We start from the raw sequence: 19854 nt of genomic DNA, 5'->3' as shown, positions 1-19854 counted from the left end.
CATTTTGGTAGTGTTTAAACTTTAAATGGCTCTGCCCCTGTTCTCAGGTGTGATTCGCTATGGACATTTCGAAGATGCTGGAGTAGTAAACTTGACGAAGTAAGTCGGCATGTGAGGAAGCAGGACAAGTACTGTAGTTTTTGTGTGAGTAGTCGGCTATGTTACTCGGACTCGAGTACGGAGTGTCGGACACGTCCCATATTCTAGTGTGGGATTTGATCGATTTGAGAACTTTGAAAATCGGGGACGCTGTCCTATTTCTAAACAGAGGTACGGAAACAATAAACAAGTCTGAAAAAGTTATATATATATTAATAATAATTAATAATAAAACTCAAATAGACATGATTTTTTAGGGGATTTTGAAAATTACTTCTGTCCTTCAACCCCAATATTGCTTCTTTCTTTTTTCTCACACATATCTTTTGAATTATAAGTTTGACTCATATTTGATTTTTAAATTGGTCGAACGATACAATACGAAATCGTGTCCGACACAGGCAGGGCAACTTAAATAGAAGAGTTGGAGTAACATAGATGGTCAATAATGATTGTATGGTAGAGTAACCAAATTCTGCTTAGAGAACTTGAGACATTGCAGCTGATCAATGATGAGACAAGTAGAAGGATGATAATAAGCTAAGGTAGCTTATTTGATTAAGAAATACAAATCACTATATATACTCCTCTGTACATTATAACGAACAATCGAAAAAGATATTTTAATCTAAAAATCAAAAAGAGTGGGAAGATAGACTATTCTGGTATATGATGCTCTTGTAGTTTAATCTCAATGATGAGTGGAACAGAAATTACAAATGGTGTTGCGTGACTTGAGTGTTCAGTCCCAAGCATTAGGACCAGCACAAGCCTTCAAAATTGGGCTCCAGATCCATTGCACCAGAAATCTTCGCCCTCTTCTGCAGTGCAAATTATAAGTCCTCCCTTGTCCGTCCTTCATCACCTGTCCAATGTAGCATCCCCCTCCATTGATTTGATGAATTATGGAGGTTGTACATTAAAAAGTTGGAAATAATTGACTTAAAATAACAAACATACTCAAGCGAGACTGTCTTTCAATTTCTTGCGATCATATCCCAACTTGAGCAACAGAACAACTATGCAGACAAAGAAAGTGGAACAAATTAGGCAAATGGCAAGAGCAAGGGCCGGGGAGTGAGATAGCACAGCATAGATTCCGCAGATAAACGTCAGCATCATTGCGACAATAGAAAAAATATTGAGTCCTGTTGATACAGCATTGAGCTTTGATACTTGGCGGGGATCTTCATACATACTTGAAATGAAGTAGAGGAAAAGAGAAGTGGTTGATAGTGCTAAAGCTATTGCATCTGATACTATAAAAGCCTTGAAAGCCGTTTTATTTGCAAGAAGAACTGATCCTTGATTCAACTCACCGCTTTGGTAATATCCACCCGGCATAGTAAAACCTACAGTGAAAGTGACCGTAGTTATAAGAGCGGTAACTATGATCTGAGTGTTGGTCCTTTCCCTGTATCGCAGAACTTTCGCTTTCATCAAAGTTTCATAGGCTATCTTAAATTTAACATCTTTTTCTGATCTTTTTTTTGGAGGGACAAAACTTTCCTTCGTATCCATATTGGAACTCGACCTTCTCCAAATCCAAAAGCTTGAATTCTGATTCGCTTCATCAAGGAGTGTTTTGATAGCTAACTGTAGTAGAGAGATTAAGAAACAATCAATCAGACACGTTTAGTAACCAGGGCAAAGTAAAATATTAAAATTAAACCCAAATCAAAACCAGTGAAGACTGAATATTAAATGGGAAAAGTTACAATTGATTTAGTATTCTTAGATGAATTTCCTCGAATGGTTTTGATAATAGTGGACAAGTATAGATGGTGATGGATAAATATTGATACTTAAAAAGTTACAAGAAAGTTGGTTCTGGAACGAGACATACCTGATCAGCTACAATGTGATCTTGGACATATAACATGTCGAAAGGAGTCCAGTTTTGATAGTTCCTCGCGGTTTTATCAATTTGTTCATGCTCTATGAGTTGTTTAACGAAGCAACCTTTGGCGATGAGCAAATGCAGAGGTGTGTTCTTGTTTATGTCTCTGCCATTCAAGATCTTGCGAAGATATTCTGGAGGACAAGTTTTCAAGATAGCTTGTACCGTTTGCTTGTCATTCTTTTCGGCTGCTAAGTGCAGTATATTCCGTCTGCTTTTAGGATCCAAGTCCACACATAAACTCGGTAGTACTTTGATGATTTCTACTGTTGTAGAAGTATGTCCTTGTTCTATTGCCATCCAAAGTGGCGTTGGTACCCCCTCTCGACAGAGAAGTACTGAAGAAAGATCCGAGTTGTACAGACCACTTCCTTGGAATCTTTGTCCTAATATGTCTATCACTGAATCAAAGTTGAAATGGGCAGCATGGTGAAGTGCGGTCCAACCATCTTCATCACGATGATATGTAAGCAATGGAATGTCCAAAGCCATTTCCACACAACCTAAAACAACCAAAAACGACAATATGGGAATTGTTTGTTTGTTTCATTCAAGAGGAGTTTCCTAATTTATGCAAAATGTATAATTATGAAGGCATAATTACGTTGAGAACATGTATTTGTTTTTTCATGGAGCCACAAGCATATATACCTTTATCGCGCCCAAAAATAGCAGCATGCAGAACTGTTTGTTTTCGAGGACCCGCTATACAAGTCAGTGCTAAGGTAGCATGTTTGCACAGTTCTCGGACTATATCCTTGTATCCCTGTTCGGCTGCAATATAGAGTGGAGTCTTGAGCTCCCTATTAATATCCTCACATATATACGACGGATTTGCCATCAAAATCTGTTTAACAACGCCCAGGTGGTTTCCCATAACTGCCAAGTGCAAGGCAGTGTTCATTCTCTCACTCTCAGCCTGTTGAATGAAATCTTCAAAGAGGTGATTTGTTGGATCGGTTGAATAATAACGTCTTCTGCCTGCTTCAATGATTGACTCAACTATATCACTACTTTCGCTATACTCTGCAAGTACAATGAGCTTACTTAGTTATATGTCTATCATTTGGATCCGCTTGCATATGTCTATCATTTGGATCCGCCTCTGCTAACAGCTTGGCATGCTCAAATTTATTAGCCAACACTGCTTTGTGTAGGGGAGTGGAGCCCCAGCTAGCACCATGCCTCAGTAAAGTTTCAAGACTAGTCGTTTGGGGATCATCATTAGTTGAAGAAGAAGAAGAAGGCAACCATCTGGCTGCCTCGATGAGGGCCTCAAGCATTTCAGTGCTATCACTATTTACCGCCAAGTGAAATGCAGTATATCCACCTGGAGCCGGCTTGATAAAAAGATTAGTATTGTTTCCAAATACACTCACAGCGAATTGCTTGCGTTCTGCACTTCCTTCTGGGAACTCATCATTCTCTCCTATACGACGCTCACAGCTACTGTAAATTTCATACAATGTAGCTACGGATTCCGTATCTCCGGCCAGGTTAACGGGATTCACCGTCGTATTTGTATCCATAACTGAATAATATTATTCTACGGGGCTTCTATATGTGTATATTGATAACGCCAATCTCCGATCCCGGTCCTTCCTCCGCCGTGACTGGTGGTTCCGTGGTGTAGCTGCTGGATGGGAGCCTACAAAACAACGCCGGCGGGGGGTTTTTGCCCCAAAGCGCCTCCGGCGTGAGAGTAAGCGTGGGCTTCGGAAGGATAAAGATTAGAGAAAGTGCTATCTATATGTGGTGGGTGAAGGTGTATGTGTGGTGGTTGCTGGTGGCTGAGAGTGTTTGAGTATATGCTGAGTGTAAGTGTGTGTGAGAATGAGTGTGTAGAATGAAGTTAAGTTAACCCCTAAACTCTTTATCCTTGGTCTATTTATAGGCCAAGGATTAGGGTTCAAGGGTGCGTACCTGGATCCTGGTCCTACACGTGTAGGGGTTTGATCCCCTACACGTGTCCAGGTGTCAGCGTAGAAGTAGTATTTTGGAATGTTCCCTGGCTTGTCCCCATCGCCAGTAGTTGACCGTTATGTTTGTCTTTATCGTGTCAGTCTGTGCCTTGTACAGCAAGTGTCGGCTGGTACGGGTGTGCCCGGGTGAGTTGTAAGCTTCGATGTACCCGGGTAAGAAGTCCTGCTGTGGTTGTGCACCCGGGTAAGATTGGGGATTGCCTCGATTGCCTTGTGTGGTAGTCGGTCTCACTGGTGTCGGGGCCCATATATGAACCCGGGTAGGCAAGACTCGGGTTACACCATATCATTTGCCCCCCACTCCCTTATATAGGTTTCCTATGTGAGGGAGTAGAGTAGAGTTGCTGCTTTTGCTTTTCTGTTCGGACATCCGGGTAAGGGGGTTTGCTCTTGCCCCCCTGTCCGGGTAGACCCGGGCGGAGGGTTTGTTTTTGCCCCCCCTGTCCGGGTAGACCCGGGTGGAGGGTTGGATGTTTTTGCTTCTGAGTTCCTCCTTGAGTTCTCCGTGTCGAGGTTGGGTCCGGGTCTTGTGGGGGGGTTGTACTCGGGTTTGAGGGGAGTCGAACCGATTGTTGTTCCTCGGAATTCGAGGGGTCTGCAGCCGTTTTGTTTTTTGAAAATTGGAGTGGCGCGCCTTTTGAGGGAGTTATTATTACAACTGTAATAATTGCAGCTCAGCCAATGGGTTCTTGCCACGTAGGCGGTACTGGCTATAAGTAGGGGGTCTAACCCCCATATCATTTTTTACTTTCACTTCGTTTCATTCTTGCTCTCATTTTCTCTGGGACTCGTAGTTGGGATTTTCGCCGGAGTTCTTTGCTGACATCTTGCCGCCGGAGTTTTACCATCTCCTCTTTTCGGTTTCCACTCAAGTAAGCCTCTATGCCTCATCTTCTTCCCTTTTCGACCATTTTCTTTACGAGTATATGCATGTACGGATCCGTTGAATCGTAACCGCTTGTATCCTTCTGATTCCGAATGTCGTGTTTTGTGTTTGGATTTGTTTTGCGAAAATGTTAGTTTGCAAATATGTTTATGTTTGAATGTGTTTTTGGTGGATTTTGGGCTTATAATCTGTGTTTGGAGCGGGGGTTTTTGGTTTCGGTTTATCTGGGTTTGAGCATGAATGTTCTTGAGTTTTTGTGTGTATATATGTGTATGTATTGTCAGGGCTTTGTGTTTGATCTTTGATTTTGATTTGAAATGATTTTGGGAATAGTTTGTGGCTGTTTAAGATTCTTGGGGTTTTGTTTGGACCCGGGTAGGGATCTCCTGCCCGGGTTGGGTAGGTAGCATGGAGGCTTTCATGTAGATATAGGGTGTTCCTCGGACTCGGGTTATCTCTTTTGTGGCGTATTGTAGGTCTTGGTGACCCGGGTAGCCTCTTCCTTGCGCAACTTCGGGACCCGGGTAACCTCTTCCCTTCATCAATTTGAATGAAGAGGGAGGGACCCGGGTAACCTTAGTCGTATCCTGGTAGCTTTTCAATTTGTTGTTTCTCACATAGATTTAGGGCGGGATCCGGACCTACGTAAAATTTGAAATAAAATTGGTTGAATGCTGAATTGACCCGGATTCTCCTTTTCCTTTAGGTTTATGGTCCGGATCAAAAAGAGGGCCAGGCGAGATATTGTAGCCTTTTCTGGTGTTCCCGGGCAGTATTCTAGCGATAGCGAGACCGACGAGCGACAATCCCTCGCAGACCGGGCTCGTGAGAAGATGGCCGAGAGGGAGATAGCTGTATCCGGGGTTGTGTCGGAGTTTCAAAAGGTGTCCAAGGCCGAGGGGAAACAAGTTATCATGACCCCGGAGGGCCTTTGGATGGACACTAAATCATATTTTATCACCAAGGCGCCTTTGGCGGATGAGAGGGAGTTCTACCGGGGGATAGCGTCTTTTTATAAGTTTAAACATCCAAACGGCCCCCTGGGATCATATAGTAAGGAGGAGTTTGATGGGCGGTTTAGTAAGTATGCAGTTGCCCGGGCTCCGTACCCTGTTAGGAGTTCATTTAAGGAATTGCCTTGGAAAGTTCAGGATCATTTGATCCGGGTTTCATTTCAGCTTCCGGACACGGTCGAATGGAGGTGGCCCGAACCCGGGGAGAGGATCTTCCACCGGCCAGCTGATGGGTTCGTTCCAGTGTGGATGGAGCACCTGAGGTCCGGGTGGAACCCCAGGTGGCATTTGTTTTTTCGTCATCTCTGCAAGTACGAGTATAAGTGTTCCCCGATGCAGATTACTCCGAACGCAATCAAGTGGATGACTTGGTTCCTCTGTGCTTGCAATAAGATGGGGTATCAGCCCACCCTTAAGTTGTTTCATATGCTTTTCCAATTTAAAAAATCCGGGGAGAAACCGTTATACGAGCTTCGCTTCCGATCCAAGGAATGCGGTTTGGGGCCCGGGTTCTTGAAACCTGTGATGCATCAGACCTCTCTGAAGAACTGGAACCGTGAAATTCTGATGTTGAAAGGTCTTGATATTCATTACATGCCCTATCTTGAAACAGATGATGAGTTGGTGAGAACAAATTTCAGCGCCCCGTGTGCCACGGGGAAGTTTCGAGATCAGCTGATGGAGTTTTGTGGATGTCTTGGTCAGCAACTGACCCGGGATACCTTTATGCAATTCGATAAGTTGCACGAATGGGGATGTGAGTTTCCTTTGCTTTTTGTCGTGTAGGATGATCCGGATCTTCTGTTTGCCTTATTGTCTCGTTTCTGTTGTATTTTGCACTTAGGAAATTTCTCTAAGTATAGAAATGTATATGACCCGGGTGTTGTACGTTGCACTTATTACTTCTTTCTCTCGTATTTGTGTATTTCGATCTCTTGCTTGTCTATACTTGTTTATGTGACCCGGGTATTGACTTGTGCTTGCAGGTTTGCCGTATTTTGATAAGGACCCTTGGAAGAAGATGTCTAACGACTCTTTTGCTGTGGCTTTAAGGAATTTGGGGGGAACTCACACAATCCCAAAGTCTGCTGCCAAGTCCAAATCTGGGTCAGGGAAGAATGATGAATCCGGGTCCTCCCAGCAAGGAGCGGCTGGTGGAGAGTCAAGTGTCGCCGCGGAAAAAGTTGCCCTCGGGATGACTGCCGAGGTTCAGGAGTCTGGAAGCCCGGACCTTGTTACCCGGGGGACAAAGAGGAAACAGCCCTCGGCGAGGAAGGCTCCTGCGAAGGTCCCAAAGTCCAAATCCGATCAGGGCAAAGGGATAATGGTGGGGTCCGAGTCTGAGTCCGATGAGAGTGATTATCCGGAGAGGGAGGATACTCGGGTTGTTCTTGGTGCAGGCAAGTATTCAGCCAGAGAAATAATCAAGTTGATGTCTGGTATCCCAACTGATGAGGATTGGGTGAAGATGGATGACACCGGGTTGGTTAATATCTTCAGAGAGATTGGGAGTCTTTGGGGGCAGGTAGATGTGATTTGGCTTTCCTTCTTCTTTTGTCTTCTTTCTATGTTAGTGCTCTGTGTATATTATTTAACTTCATGGATCCGGGTTTGCAGCTTGGGGCTCGGTTGGCCGGGTTCAACACCATGGCTTTTGATGTTATCAAGTCGGAAAGGGATACTGCTGATGCATGCGGGGAGAGGACCCGGAAAGCTGAGTCAAGCTTAGCTCAGGAGAGGTCGGCAAAGGAGAAGTTGGAATCTGAGATGGATAAGCGGGTGAAGGAGGTCGAGACCCGGATGCAGGCCGAGTGGAAGAAGAAAGTAGACGATGCCGAGGCTCGGGCTGCTGATGCTGAAAAGAAGGCGTCCGGGTTCGAGGAGGAAGTGGGCACCCTCAAGAAGATCTTAGAGGAGAGGAAGGAGGCCGGGGTGGTCATCGCTGAGTTCCAGAAGTCGACGGCCTATGCTGATGCCCTTAACCATGCTGCGGCAGCGGAGGTTGTCCGGTGTTGGCATGTAGCTGAGCGACATATTAAATCAGACCCGGAAGCTAATCTTCAGAGCTTCATCGAATTGTATCTCGCTGCGAAAGATAACATCAAAACTGGGAAGGGCGAACCAGAGCCTTACGAAGGCCCAACTCCTAGCTTCATTGTTCCTGCTAACCCGGGTAACCCCGTTGTTCCGACTGCTTCGGATGTGCCCGTTGACCCGGATTCTCAGGCCAACAACTCCTCAGCAAACGATCCTCCTATCCCCTAGCTTTTATTTCCTTTGATTCTGAACATGTTGTCTGAAACAATCTTTTGTAACTCTGAATTTGTTCGCTGCATGAATTTGAATATTTGTCCGGGGTCTATGTAGACCCGGGTTTGTGGATTGTTGCTCTTGCTGTTTCTTATCAAAATATTTTCTTGTCATGTTTGCCTGTGAATTCTTTCGTTTGCTTTGTATATTGTTTCATACAGGTGCACCCGGGTAATATATACCCGGGTTGATTGCTTAGAGTAGGTTCGTACTTGAAAATCTTTCCAAGTAGAGATATACAGGTGTACCCGGATTGGTTGCTTGAGATGATTTTATACTCAGAAATTGTTCCAAGTAGTGTAGATGTACCCGGGTAAATATTATCCCGGGTTGACTGCTTAATTATGTTTGCACTTGAAATTTCTTTTAAGTAAAATAGATGGACCCGGGCAGCATCTACCCGGGTTGATTGCTTAAATATGTTTGCACTTAGAGTTTTTTCTAAGGGAATGAAATAGATGGACCCGGGCACCTTCTACCCGGGTTGATTGCTTTGATATGTTTGCACTTAGAAATTTTTCCAAGCAAATGAAAGTGGATGGACCCGGGTAACTTCTACTCGGGTTGAGTGTTTAAAGGTGTTTGCACTTAGAAATTTTTCTAAGGAAATAAAAATGGATGGACCCGGGTAACATCTACCCGGGTTGATTGCTTTATAACATGTTTGCACTTAGAAAATTTTTCAAGCAAATAAAAATGGATGGACCCGGGTAACAGCTACCCGGGTTGATTGCTTTGATATGTTTGCACTTAGAAATTTTTCCAAGCAAATGAAAGTGGATGGACCCGGGTAACTTCTACTCGGGTTGAGTGTTTAAAGGTGTTTGCACTTAGAAATTTTTCTAAGTAAATAAAATGGATGGACCCGGGTAGATCTTTCCCGGGGTGATTGCTTTAATATGTTTTTGGTTGCCTTAGAATTTTTCTAAGTAAATAACAATATAGATTCATGATTAGCAAAAGGCTTCATTGATATTCAGACGGTTACACAGCTTTGATAATGATCAAAATTACATGATTGCTTTCTATGGCTGTCTTCTAGGATCCTTCCTTCTCGTTGATTTTACTGATAAAACTTCCTCAACCTAAGACCATGCCAGGTGTTGGATACTTCTGACCCGTCCATATGCTCCAATTTGTAGGTGCCCGGCCTTAGGATTTCTTTGACTTTGTAAGGGCCTTCCCATTTAGGCATCAGCTTGCCAGTGTTGGTTGGATCAGAGGCTTCGGTGTCTCGTAGGACCAGGTCTCCTGCTTGAAAATTCCTAACCCGGGATTTTTTGCTGAAGTGATCCCGGGTCTTCTCTTTGTATTTTTCCATCCTTGCGATTGCTTGATCTCGGACCTCGTCTACCAAGTCCAGGTTGACTCGGAGCCCTTCTTCATTCGCGATTTCGTCGAAGTTGATCACTCTGTGGGAAGGTGACCCGACTTCGATTGGGAGCATCGCCTCTGTTCCATAGGCCAACTTGAAAGGAGTTTCTCCGGTGCTTGTCCGGGGGCTGGTTCGGTATGACCACAGAACATGTGGTAATTCTTCTGGCCATTTGCTCTTGCTTTCTTCTAGCCTCTTTTCAATTCCTCTCAGGAGGATCCGGTTGGTGACCTCTACCTGGCCATTTCCTTGAGGATAGGCGACTGAAGACTTCTTGTGCTTGATGCCTCTTTCAGCCAGGTAGATTTCAAAGTCTGACCCTATGAACTGGGGTCCATTGTCTGAGACTAGGACCCTTGGTAGCCCGAATCTCATCAGAATGTTATCCATGAACCGGATGATATCTTGCTGATTGATTGTCCGCATTGCTTTAGCTTCGACCCATTTGGTCATATAATCAATGGAGACGAGCAAATATCTGAGGTCTCCTTTAGCCCGGGGAAAGGGTCCCATGATGTCGATCCCCCATACAGCAAAAGGGATCGGGGATAAGACCGAGGAGGGTAGGACAGGGCTTACCCGGGGCACGTTGCTGAATAGTTGGCAATTTTTGCACTTCTTAACAAACTCGACGGAGTCTTGATGAATTGTTGGCCAGTAGTAGCCTTGCCGGATGATTTTATATGCCAGGCCTTTTGCTGACATGTGATCTCCACAGATCCCTTCGTGAACTTCTCTCAGACAGTATTCGGCCTCCTCCGGACCTATGCATTTCAGGATTGGGGATGAGTAGGTCCGGCGAAAGAGTGTTCCTTCTTCGACAAAAAATTTGGCCGCCTTAGCTTTCAGCCGTTGTGCTTTTCCCTTGTCTTCGGGTAACTCTCCCTTCTCTATGTAGTTGATCAGGGGAGTCATCCAGGTCGGGTTGTTGTTGATTTCGAAAATTTCCTCATGATCTATTGTTGGCTTGTGTAATTCCTCGAAATAGACTGAGCTATCCAGGTCTGCTGAATTTTGGACCAACCTGGAGAGGTTGTCTGCTTCAGCATTTTCTTCCCTGTTGACTTGCAAGATCTTGCATCCGGGGATCAGAGTGAGGTAGCTTTTCACCAAGGCCTGATATCTGGTCAAAATTGGGTCTTTGGCGAGGTATTCCCCGTTTGTCTGCCTGACCACTATTTGCGAGTCGCTGTAGATGGTAAGGTTCCGGATTGACAGGGTCCGGACTAATTTCAACCCTGCTAGAAGAGCTTCGTATTCCGCTTGGTTGTTGGTTGCTGCGAAACTGAAGGAGATTGCTGTTTTGATGGTGAACCCATCCGGGCTTTTCAAGATTAGCCCGGCTCCTGACCTTTCGGTTGTTGAGGAACCGTCGACATGGAGTATCCAAGACCCCGGGTTAGACTCTACCGGGGCTTCAGGTTCGGTTTCCATGGGAGTTGTTTGATTTTCTGGGAAGTTGCATTCCACCACGAAATCTGCCAGGACCTGGGCTTTGACTGCTGTCCGGGGTAGGAACGTTAGGCTGAACTGGCTAAGCTCGATTGCCCAGTTCACCAGTCTCCCGGAGATGTCTGGCTTGTGGATGATTTTCCTTAGCGGTTGGTCTGTGACAATCCTGATTTCTCTTCCTTGGAAGTAATGTCTGAGTTTTCTGGATGCGGTGATCAGTGCGAAAGCAAATTTCTCTAGGTTGGGGTATCTGGTCTCTGCATCTTTGAGGACCTGGCTGACATAGTAGACAGGTTTCTGCTGCCCGGCTTCTTCCCTGATCAGGGCTGCCCCAACGGCCAAAGGTCCGGCTGACAGGTATAGATAGAGAGGTTCTCCGGGTAAGGCCTTTGTCAGGATCGGGGGTTTGGACAGGTATGCTTTTATTTCGTCAAGAGCTCTTTGGCAATCCGGGCTCCATTCTACTAACTTCTGATTTTTTGCCCCTTTTAATAACTCAAAGAATGGTAGACATCTTTCAGCGAGTTTGGAGACAAACCTTCGGAGTGCTGCTAAGGACCCTGCTAGCTTTTGGACCTCCCTCTGAGTCCGAGGTGGTTGAATCTCTTGCACAGCTTTGATCTTCTCCGGGTTAGCCTCGATACCCCGGTTGCTTACCATAAAACCCAAAAACTTTCCGGCCTCTACTCCAAAGGTGCACTTGTCCGGGTTGAGCTTTAGCTTAGTCCTTCTCATGTTCTCAAAACATTCTTTGAGATCAGAAATGTGACCCGGGACCGAAGTGGATTTGGAGATGATGTCGTCGACGTAGCATTCCAAATTCCTTCCAAGTTGATCTTTGAAAATTTCATTCATGGCTTTCTGGTATGTGGACCCGGCATTCCTTAACCCGAACGGCATTAGTTTGTAGGCATATACTGCCCGATGGGTTATGAAGGCTGTTTTGGCTATGTCTGCTGGGTTCATCTTAACCTGGTTGTATCCGGAGAAGGCGTCCATAAAACTTAACATCAGGTGTCCTGATGTCGCATCAATGAGCTGATCAATGCTTGGTAGAGGATAAGGGTCCTTGGGACATGCCGCATTCAGATCCGTGTAGTCGACACACATCCTCCACTTTCCGTTTGCTTTCTTAACCATGACTACATTAGCTAGCCACTCCGGGTATTTGATTTCACATATGATATCGGCCTTCATTAATTTGCCAACTTCCTCATCTATTACCCTTTGCCTCTCCGGGGCGAAATTTCTTCGTTTCTGCCTAACAGGCCTCTTTTTGGGATCGACGTCAAGGCTGTGCATTGCCAACGATTCATCCAACCCGGGCATGTCGTCCGGGCTCCAGGCAAAGACATCTGCATAGCTTCGGAGTAGTTGGATGAGCTCTTCTTTAAAAACGGTGTCCAGGCCTTTCCCAATTTTGATTTTTCTTGTCGGGTTATCTTTCTCGATCAGGATAGACTCGGTTTCAACCGCGGCTTCGACTTTTGTTAACTCTTGTGCCGAGATCATTTGTTGGATCCGGGCGTCGGTGTTCTTTTCCACAAAATTTTGAGCCGAGCTCATGGCTGCTTTCTGGTTGCTTTGTTTGGGATCAGGGTTGGCTGCTTCCGGGTTGATGTTACCCGGGTCGAGTTCGATCACCTGGACTTCACCTTTGGTTTTTGGGTAAGGTCGGTGCTTCTTGTTGCTTTTTTGTTTTTGGAAGACCGCTGCCTTTCTCTTGTTGTCCAGGTGTGTTTCTGCCATGACCAAGGCTTGGCTATAACATACCCCGGCTGTCGCCGAGTCTCCTTTGACTTCTCCTACCCCGAACGGGGTTGGGAATTTGAACTTCAGGTGTGGAATGGATGTGATAGCTTCAATCTTGTTCAGACCTGGGCGGCCGATGATCACGTTGTAAGGTGAGGGTGTATCTGTGACATAGAATTTGATGGTATGAGTGATTTGGTTCGGAAGAGTTCCGAATCGGACCGGGAGATAGAGTGTGCCAAGGACCGGGACAATGCTATTCCCGAACCCATATAGGGGATCCTCCCTGTAGTCGTTCATCCGGATACTCCCGAGCTCCATTCGGTCCATGGTGTGTTTGAACAAGATGTTGGCCGAGGAGCCGTTGTCCACCAGGATCCTCCTCACTTCATTTTCGGCCATGTCAAGGGTCACTACCAGGGCTTGATTGTGACCCCGGGTGACTCCTTCAAAGTCCTTGTTGCTGAAGGAAATTACTTGCTCGGGGAAGGTTTGGATAGACATCACTTCTTGACAGGAGCCCGGGCTAGGGGGAGGTGAACAGGATCCTCCTAGCACTACGTTGACAATGTTTTTCTGTTTCCCGGATCCCCCTGTTTTGTCGGCTGTATTCCGGGCTATATATTGCCCCATGTTTCCTTTGCTGATCTGTTCTTCAATGAAGTACTTGAGGGATATGCAATTTTCAGTTTTATGACCATGGGTACCATGGTAGTCACAGTGTCTGTTGGTAGGTCTGCTTTCAGGAGGAGTTTGCATGGGTTTTGGCGGGTAGTAGAAAGGTTTGTCCCGGACCTCTTTGAGTATGTCCTCTCGGGATCTGTTTAGAGGAGTCCATTCGGGCTCTGGTTTTGGTTCCCTGGCTGCTTTGTTTGGACCGGGGTCACTCCTGGACCCGGATCCCTGTTGGCTGGTCCTCTTGGAACCTGATTGCTGGATGAAGTTTGTCTGTCTGTCTGGTTTGAATTTCTTGTCCTGGTGATATTCTTTCCGGGATCTATCCTCGACCTGCTTCCCTTTTGAACTTCCCTGTCGGGTCATCCTCATTGCTTGGAGCACATCGGTCTCCTTGATGAATTTTGCGGCCATGGCATAGGCAGCTGCCAGGCTCTGGGGTTCCTTGTTGATCAACTCGACCACATATCTCTCGTTTTGTTCTGGGTCCAGGTTCCTTCGGAATATGCTCAGAGCCTCACGCTCATCCAGGTTGGAAATTTTGTTGATTGCTTCCTGGAAACGTTTCATGTAGTCTGAGAGTGCCTCATTGTCATATTGGCGAACCGTTTCCAGGTGACACATATGGAGTTCGTGTGTCTTGTTTGCTCGAAACCTTCTGAGGAAGGCTTCCCTGAAATCTTTCCAGGACCCGATGCTCCGGGAGGGGATCCGGCTGAACCATCTCTGTGCCCCTCCCTTGAATGTGGAAGCGAAGAAACGGCACTTGGTCAGATCATTGTAGTAGTAGATCTGGGCTATCTGTTCGAAGTAGTGCAGGTGTTCTTCCGGGTCTCCCAGTCCATTGAAGGATTCGAAGTTGTAGTGTTTCATGCCCTTTTGTCGGGGGATGGACTCCAGGGAGTGGCTGAAAGGAGTCAGGGTTCCCCCAATTTCAAGTCCGGCGTCATTTCCGATTTTCCGGTTGAGCTCATTGATCATGTCTCTCAGGTTGGTCTCCCCGTGCTCATTATTTTCATCGTCAGAGATGAGCTCGGGTGTCGTTTCCTTCCGGTAGCGCTTGGACCGGGATCCTTTTGTCAACTTTTCCTCCTCGAGTTGGATCCGGAGGGCGATTTTTTGCTCAAGTTTTTCTTCTTCCTCTTTTCGGATCTGTTCTTTCCTTTCAGCTAAGATTTTTAACCGGGTTTCCTCACTATCCTTCTGTTTCTTTTTCTTTGCTTTGTCCCCGATCCGGTCGAAGACGGAACCCCGGGATTGACGGCTGTTCCCGGAGTCCTCAGACTCATCGATGTCCTCGAGTCTGCGGTTGCTTTCCCGGCGATCCTGGTATTGTCGGATGGCTTCGGCCAAATCCTCTTTGGTAAGTTGGGACAGGTGGAGGGTGGTGATCGGGACATCGGTGTACTTGTATTGGTTCATCTCGATAGTGACCCGGGCATCATTGGGGTTGATTGCTTGGTTCTCGTCTGGGTTCACATGGGTGAAAAGGGGTCCCGAGGCATGATCCTGGTTCGGGTTATCGTGGTCTGTCTGAGGGTTATCCGGGTTCTGGGGAAGACCCAGGTGGGAGCGTGTCCTTTTTGTCATGGTCCCAAGAACTTACGCAGGGTGTATGGTTGCTGTTTCGGTGGTAGTGCTCACAAGTAGTATAGATAATGACAGGATGACAAAAGTAGTGTGCACAAGTGGTCAACTTACTATTTTCAGAGATACCACAAATAGTTAAGTGACAAAATGTGTGCAGGTGTGAGACAAAAAGATTTTATGTGCTACAGACAAGATTAGGGTTTTGCTCAGACAGGGTTTGCTAACATGCTCTACTACAGACAAATTTAGGGTTTTGTTCAGGTGAGGTTTTCTATCATGCACATATCAAGAAAAGCCATGGCTGAAGGTTCTGAGAAGCTGGGTGTTTGGTGAGAGCTTACTGGTGTTATTCGGACCCCCGTTTCGGGGGTTTGTTGTAGGAGATGAGTCCAGTGGCACCGTGACCACAGGACAGAGGACACCTTCCCCTCCTTCTAGCGCCAAATGATAACGCCAATCTCCGATCCCGGTCCTTCCTCCGCCGTGACTGGTGGTTCCGTGGTGTAGCTGCTGGATGGGAGCCTACAAAACAACGCCGGCGGGGGGGTTTTGCCCCAAAGCGCCTCCGGCGTGAGAGTAAGCGTGGGCTTCGGAAGGATAAAGATTAGAGAAAGTGCTATCTATATGTGGTGGGTGAAGGTGTATGTGTGGTGGTTGCTGGTGGCTGAGAGTGTTTGAGTATATGCTGAGTGTAAGTGTGTGTGAGAATGAGTGTGTAGAATGAAGTTAAGTTAACCCCTAAACTCTTTATCCTTGGTCTATTTATAGGCCAAGGATTAGGGTTCAAGGGTGCGTACCTGGATCCTGGTCCTACACGTGTAGGGGTTTGATCCCCTACACGTGTCCAGGTGTCAGCGTAGAAGTAGTATTTTGGAATGTTCCCTGGCTTGTCCCCATCGCCAGTAGTTGACCGTTATGTTTGTCTTTATCGTGTCAGTCTGTGCCTTGTACAGCAAGTGTCGGCTGGTACGGGTGTGCCCGGGTGAGTTGTAAGCTTCGATGTACCCGGGTAAGAAGTCCTGCTGTGGTTGTGCACCCGGGTAAGATTGGGGATTGCCTCGATTGCCTTGTGTGGTAGTCGGTCTCACTGGTGTCGGGGCCCATATATGAACCCGGGTAGGCAAGACTCGGGTTACACCATATCATATATATTCTCTTTCTTCAGTTGCTTGGAATTTAACACTACTCATCAATCTATCTATTTATAGTGCAGGTTACAGTTTTCAAAAGTTAAGGCAGAGCCCTCTTTGAATATCTCCACAAAACTTTATTAAATTTACAGCCGTGTTAGTTTGACCTCGTTTCTATTGAGTTTAGTAATACTACTAATATTTCTTTTGTGCAGTTCTGGTTGGCCGTTCACATTTCTCCGGGGCTTGTCATTTAGCACAGGTAAAAAAATAACTTGGAGAAAATGAACGGGAAGGGGATTGAAATGAATTTTGTGCTTTAATATGTGTTTTTTTTAATCATAAAACGTTTGTATTATATCAATATTGAAAGTATATTATATATATATCTAGGTTTAATATAAAAAATTTGATGAGATAAATGGAGTATTATATAATATGTTTGATCATATTTGTTAAAAGGAATTAATTAGGAGCTTATTCAAGCAATCTTTTGTGACTTGAAAAAAGTTAAGAAGAACAAGAAAGTACTCCTTTGTGAATAAATACGTGCTAACCAATATTGTGCTAACTAACATTTTATATTAGAATAGTGAAAAAGAACGAACGCGTTATTGCCTACCTTTGTTTTAAGTTCTAACTAACAATCTACTGTGAAATGTGAATTAGACATATATATTTTTTCTGTGTCTATATTATTTTATAAATATGACCACACCCGGTTAAAATAATAATTTAAAAAATTTCGGGAAAAATTGCGGGAAATTTACCGCTCAAAAAACAAATATGACCGGCTTTATTATTGACCAAATGCGGTCAAATATAGTGACGTCATCCTAATTTTTTTTGGAGGGAACTTTGCCTCCCAAATTTTGTGGGACCCACAATATAAATAAATATGACTGTCTAAATATGACCGACCTTAAATATGGCTACCTACGGTCAAATTTAAAGTCGGTCACAATTAACCGGTCATATTAAGCTTTGACTTGTGCATTTCTAGATTTGACCTTAAATGTGACCGAAGACAGTCATATTTAAAGTCGGTCATATTTAGCCGGTCATTTTTACCCGTTTTTCTTGTAGTGAACCATTTTCAAAAAAAAAAGATAATTAAATTCTCGAACCCTTTTCGTATTTTTTACAAAAGATGTTCAAATTTTCTACAGGGAAGAGGATGAATAGGAAAAATGTATACATACTTTACTGTTAGTCTGTTACTCCCTCCGTCCCAGCCAATTCTTTACGTTTGGTTTGGGCACGGAGGTTAAGAAATATGTATAAATGGTGGGGCCCATTAATTTTTAATGTATAAAAGAGAGTTAGTGGAGTAAAAGTAGTGTGAAAAGTAAGTAAAAGTAGTGTGAAAAGGGAAGAAAAGTTGGGAAGTGGTGGGACCCATTTACTATTTTTGGTAAGTTTTGAAATGTAAAGAATTGGATGGGACATCCCAAAGAAGAAATTGTAAAGAATCTGCTGGGACAGAGGGAGTATTGTTTAATGGAGCTGGTTAGTTGGCAACATAGTATAGTACCTCTTTCTTCTGGTTGTTGGTCTGTTTCTTCGTTCTGGTCGCGTTTTGTCCTTGCGGCTTTTCTTTCGCACTCACAAAAAAAAAGAAGCGAATATCAAACCCGCTTTAAGTGGTTTTCTTACATGCACTGATGCGAATAAGTCGTTTATACTTTATATTGACACTATTGGCATAAACGTCTGGCGGTCTACGGCGAATTCCTAATTTATAATCATAGAGGCTAATATGTATTTAAAAAATGATGCAAATTTATTTTATGAAAACTTCAAATATATTTAGCACATCCTATATCTCCTTTTATATCAACTAGTTGATACCCGAAACTATAAAAAGTAATTCTAATTTTTGATATTTTTTATCCAAAAATTCCAGAAAACTAGAAAAATAGAACGGAGCGATGTGAGAGGCGCCACCTACACGCCCCACGCTTCTCCTTTATATAAGTATATTGATGATTGCTCTTACTTTTTTACTGTGTTTTGTTTTTTTATTTACGAATTTATTATCTTTTTTAATATTCATAATTAGAATGTCTTACAATGTTCTCTTAGGAGCTGTTTGTTTTGGGGCAATTTACAAAGGCAAAGGAAATTAACTAATTTGATTCCATTTGTTGTTGTTGTTTGTTTACAAAAAAATACCATTCCCTTTGAATATTTTTATTTTTGAGTTTACCCAAAACTCTTCTATTTTCATTCCCCTCAGCGCACTAGGTTTTTCTATTTTCTTTCCCTAGTATTTACGCGCGATCATCTCCCGAAAAAAAAATGAACGTCTTCACTCTTTTGTTTTACTCGGTTGCTTCATCATCAGATTTGGGAAGAAAAATTCAGGTTGTTCTTTTTTATCTTTCAAACTCTACTTTTATTCACCTTTCACAATTACATGTTTATGAATTGCTGTTTTAGCATCTCTGATATATAGACACACACACACACACACACACATTTTATGTTGGATAAGTAAGATAGTGTGATTATTCAAATGTTCAATGTTTTTCTCATATCTATAATCAATATAATGTCCTTTTACAGATAATGGCTCGAATCGGTGCACCATTCAGAAATAGGAGAAATTGGGACAATATTTGTTTTATAGTTACAATGATTAATTGTTTCGTAATATTGCATCTAGTGTGATACTCGGTTAAGAATACATGACATAATTCTCAAAGAATACAACTTGACAAAAAGACTCGAAGGAAAAGGAGATTGTATAATTTGAATCAAATGATACGGGAAAGTGACACTGTGTGTAGGAATTTCCTTCGTGTGAATCAAAGAACATTTTGTGTTCTTTTTGAGATGGTTAGAGATGTCGGTGGATTGAGTGAGACAAAAAAATGTGTTTAGAGAAGATTCTTGCAGGTTTTCCATACACACTAGCTCATCATAAAAAAAAAAAAAACCATCAGTGCTCATTTTTATAGAAGTGGTGAAACTGTTAGTAAGCAATTTCATGCGTGTTCGCTTGCCATTCTGAAATTACATGATGTGCTACCTAAAACACCAACACCCATATCCGAGGACTGCGATGATGAGAGATGGAATTGCTTTCAGGTTTAATATTTATTTTTACAAGAAAAAAAGTTTAGATATAATAAATAAATTATAATGATTGTTATATTTTTTGTAATACCCCGAATCCATTTTATTTAAATAATACATAATGTGTATTTTAATGTGGTGTAGTACAACTTCTATATTGAATATAAAACTCCCAACCGACATTGATAAAAGAAAAGAGCAAGAATAAGAATATATAGCAAGAGTCGAGGCAAGGTTTAACAAAAACTTGTTGATTTTGGCCATGCGCCCTAGAGCGTCTTGCTAGCGCCCTAGGAGCGCCTTGTCAGCGCCCGTAAGCCAGCAGCGCCCTGGAGCGCCTTGGTAGCGCCCTGGGAGCGCCTTGACAGCGCCCTGGAGCGCCCTGCTAGCGCCCTGGGAGCGCCTTGACAGCGCCCGTAAGCCATCAGCGCCCTGGAGCGCCTTGCCCTATTTTTGTACCACATCGATTACAGTATGTTATACTATTATGAATATAAGCAATGACTTGGTTTATGAGTTTGTAAAATATAAGCCAGGTTGGCGCCACCCTGTCGCTCCCCCTTGTCTTGGCGCCACCCCCGTCGCTCCCCGTGTCTTGGCTCCACCCCC

General features: G+C 44.1%; 1 protein-coding gene across 1 annotated transcript; it reads right to left on the bottom strand.

The window, feature by feature from the left end:
* Positions 1-1059: 1059 nt before the first annotated feature.
* LOC108207543 (protein ACCELERATED CELL DEATH 6-like) lies at positions 1060-3528 on the bottom strand. Its single transcript, XM_017377981.1, has 4 exons — positions 3180-3528; positions 2651-3025; positions 1946-2502; positions 1060-1695 (listed from the first exon to the last, which is right to left on the bottom strand). The coding sequence occupies exons 1-4, from the start codon at positions 3526-3528 to the stop codon at positions 1060-1062; spliced, it is 1917 nt and encodes a 638-aa protein (XP_017233470.1).
* Positions 3529-19854: the final 16326 nt, after the last annotated feature.

Source organism: Daucus carota, chromosome 2, assembly GCF_001625215.2.
Source record: "Daucus carota subsp. sativus chromosome 2, DH1 v3.0, whole genome shotgun sequence".
NCBI classification, from domain to species: Eukaryota; Viridiplantae; Streptophyta; class Magnoliopsida; order Apiales; family Apiaceae; genus Daucus; species Daucus carota.
Note: the sequence above shows the minus strand (reverse complement) of the source record. Positions and strands in the feature narration are given on the sequence as shown.

Coding starts and splice junctions, on each gene's coding strand:
- LOC108207543 (XM_017377981.1), bottom strand. CDS start 3,528: ATGGATACAAATACGACGGTGAATCCCGTTAACCTGGCCGGAGATACG. Junction 3,026..3,179: donor TGAAACTTTACTGAGGCATG/GTGCTAGCTGGG, acceptor TTGTACTTGCAG/AGTATAGCGAAAGTAGTGAT. Junction 2,503..2,650: donor TATTTTTGGGCGCGATAAAG/GTATATATGCTT, acceptor TGGTTGTTTTAG/GTTGTGTGGAAATGGCTTTG.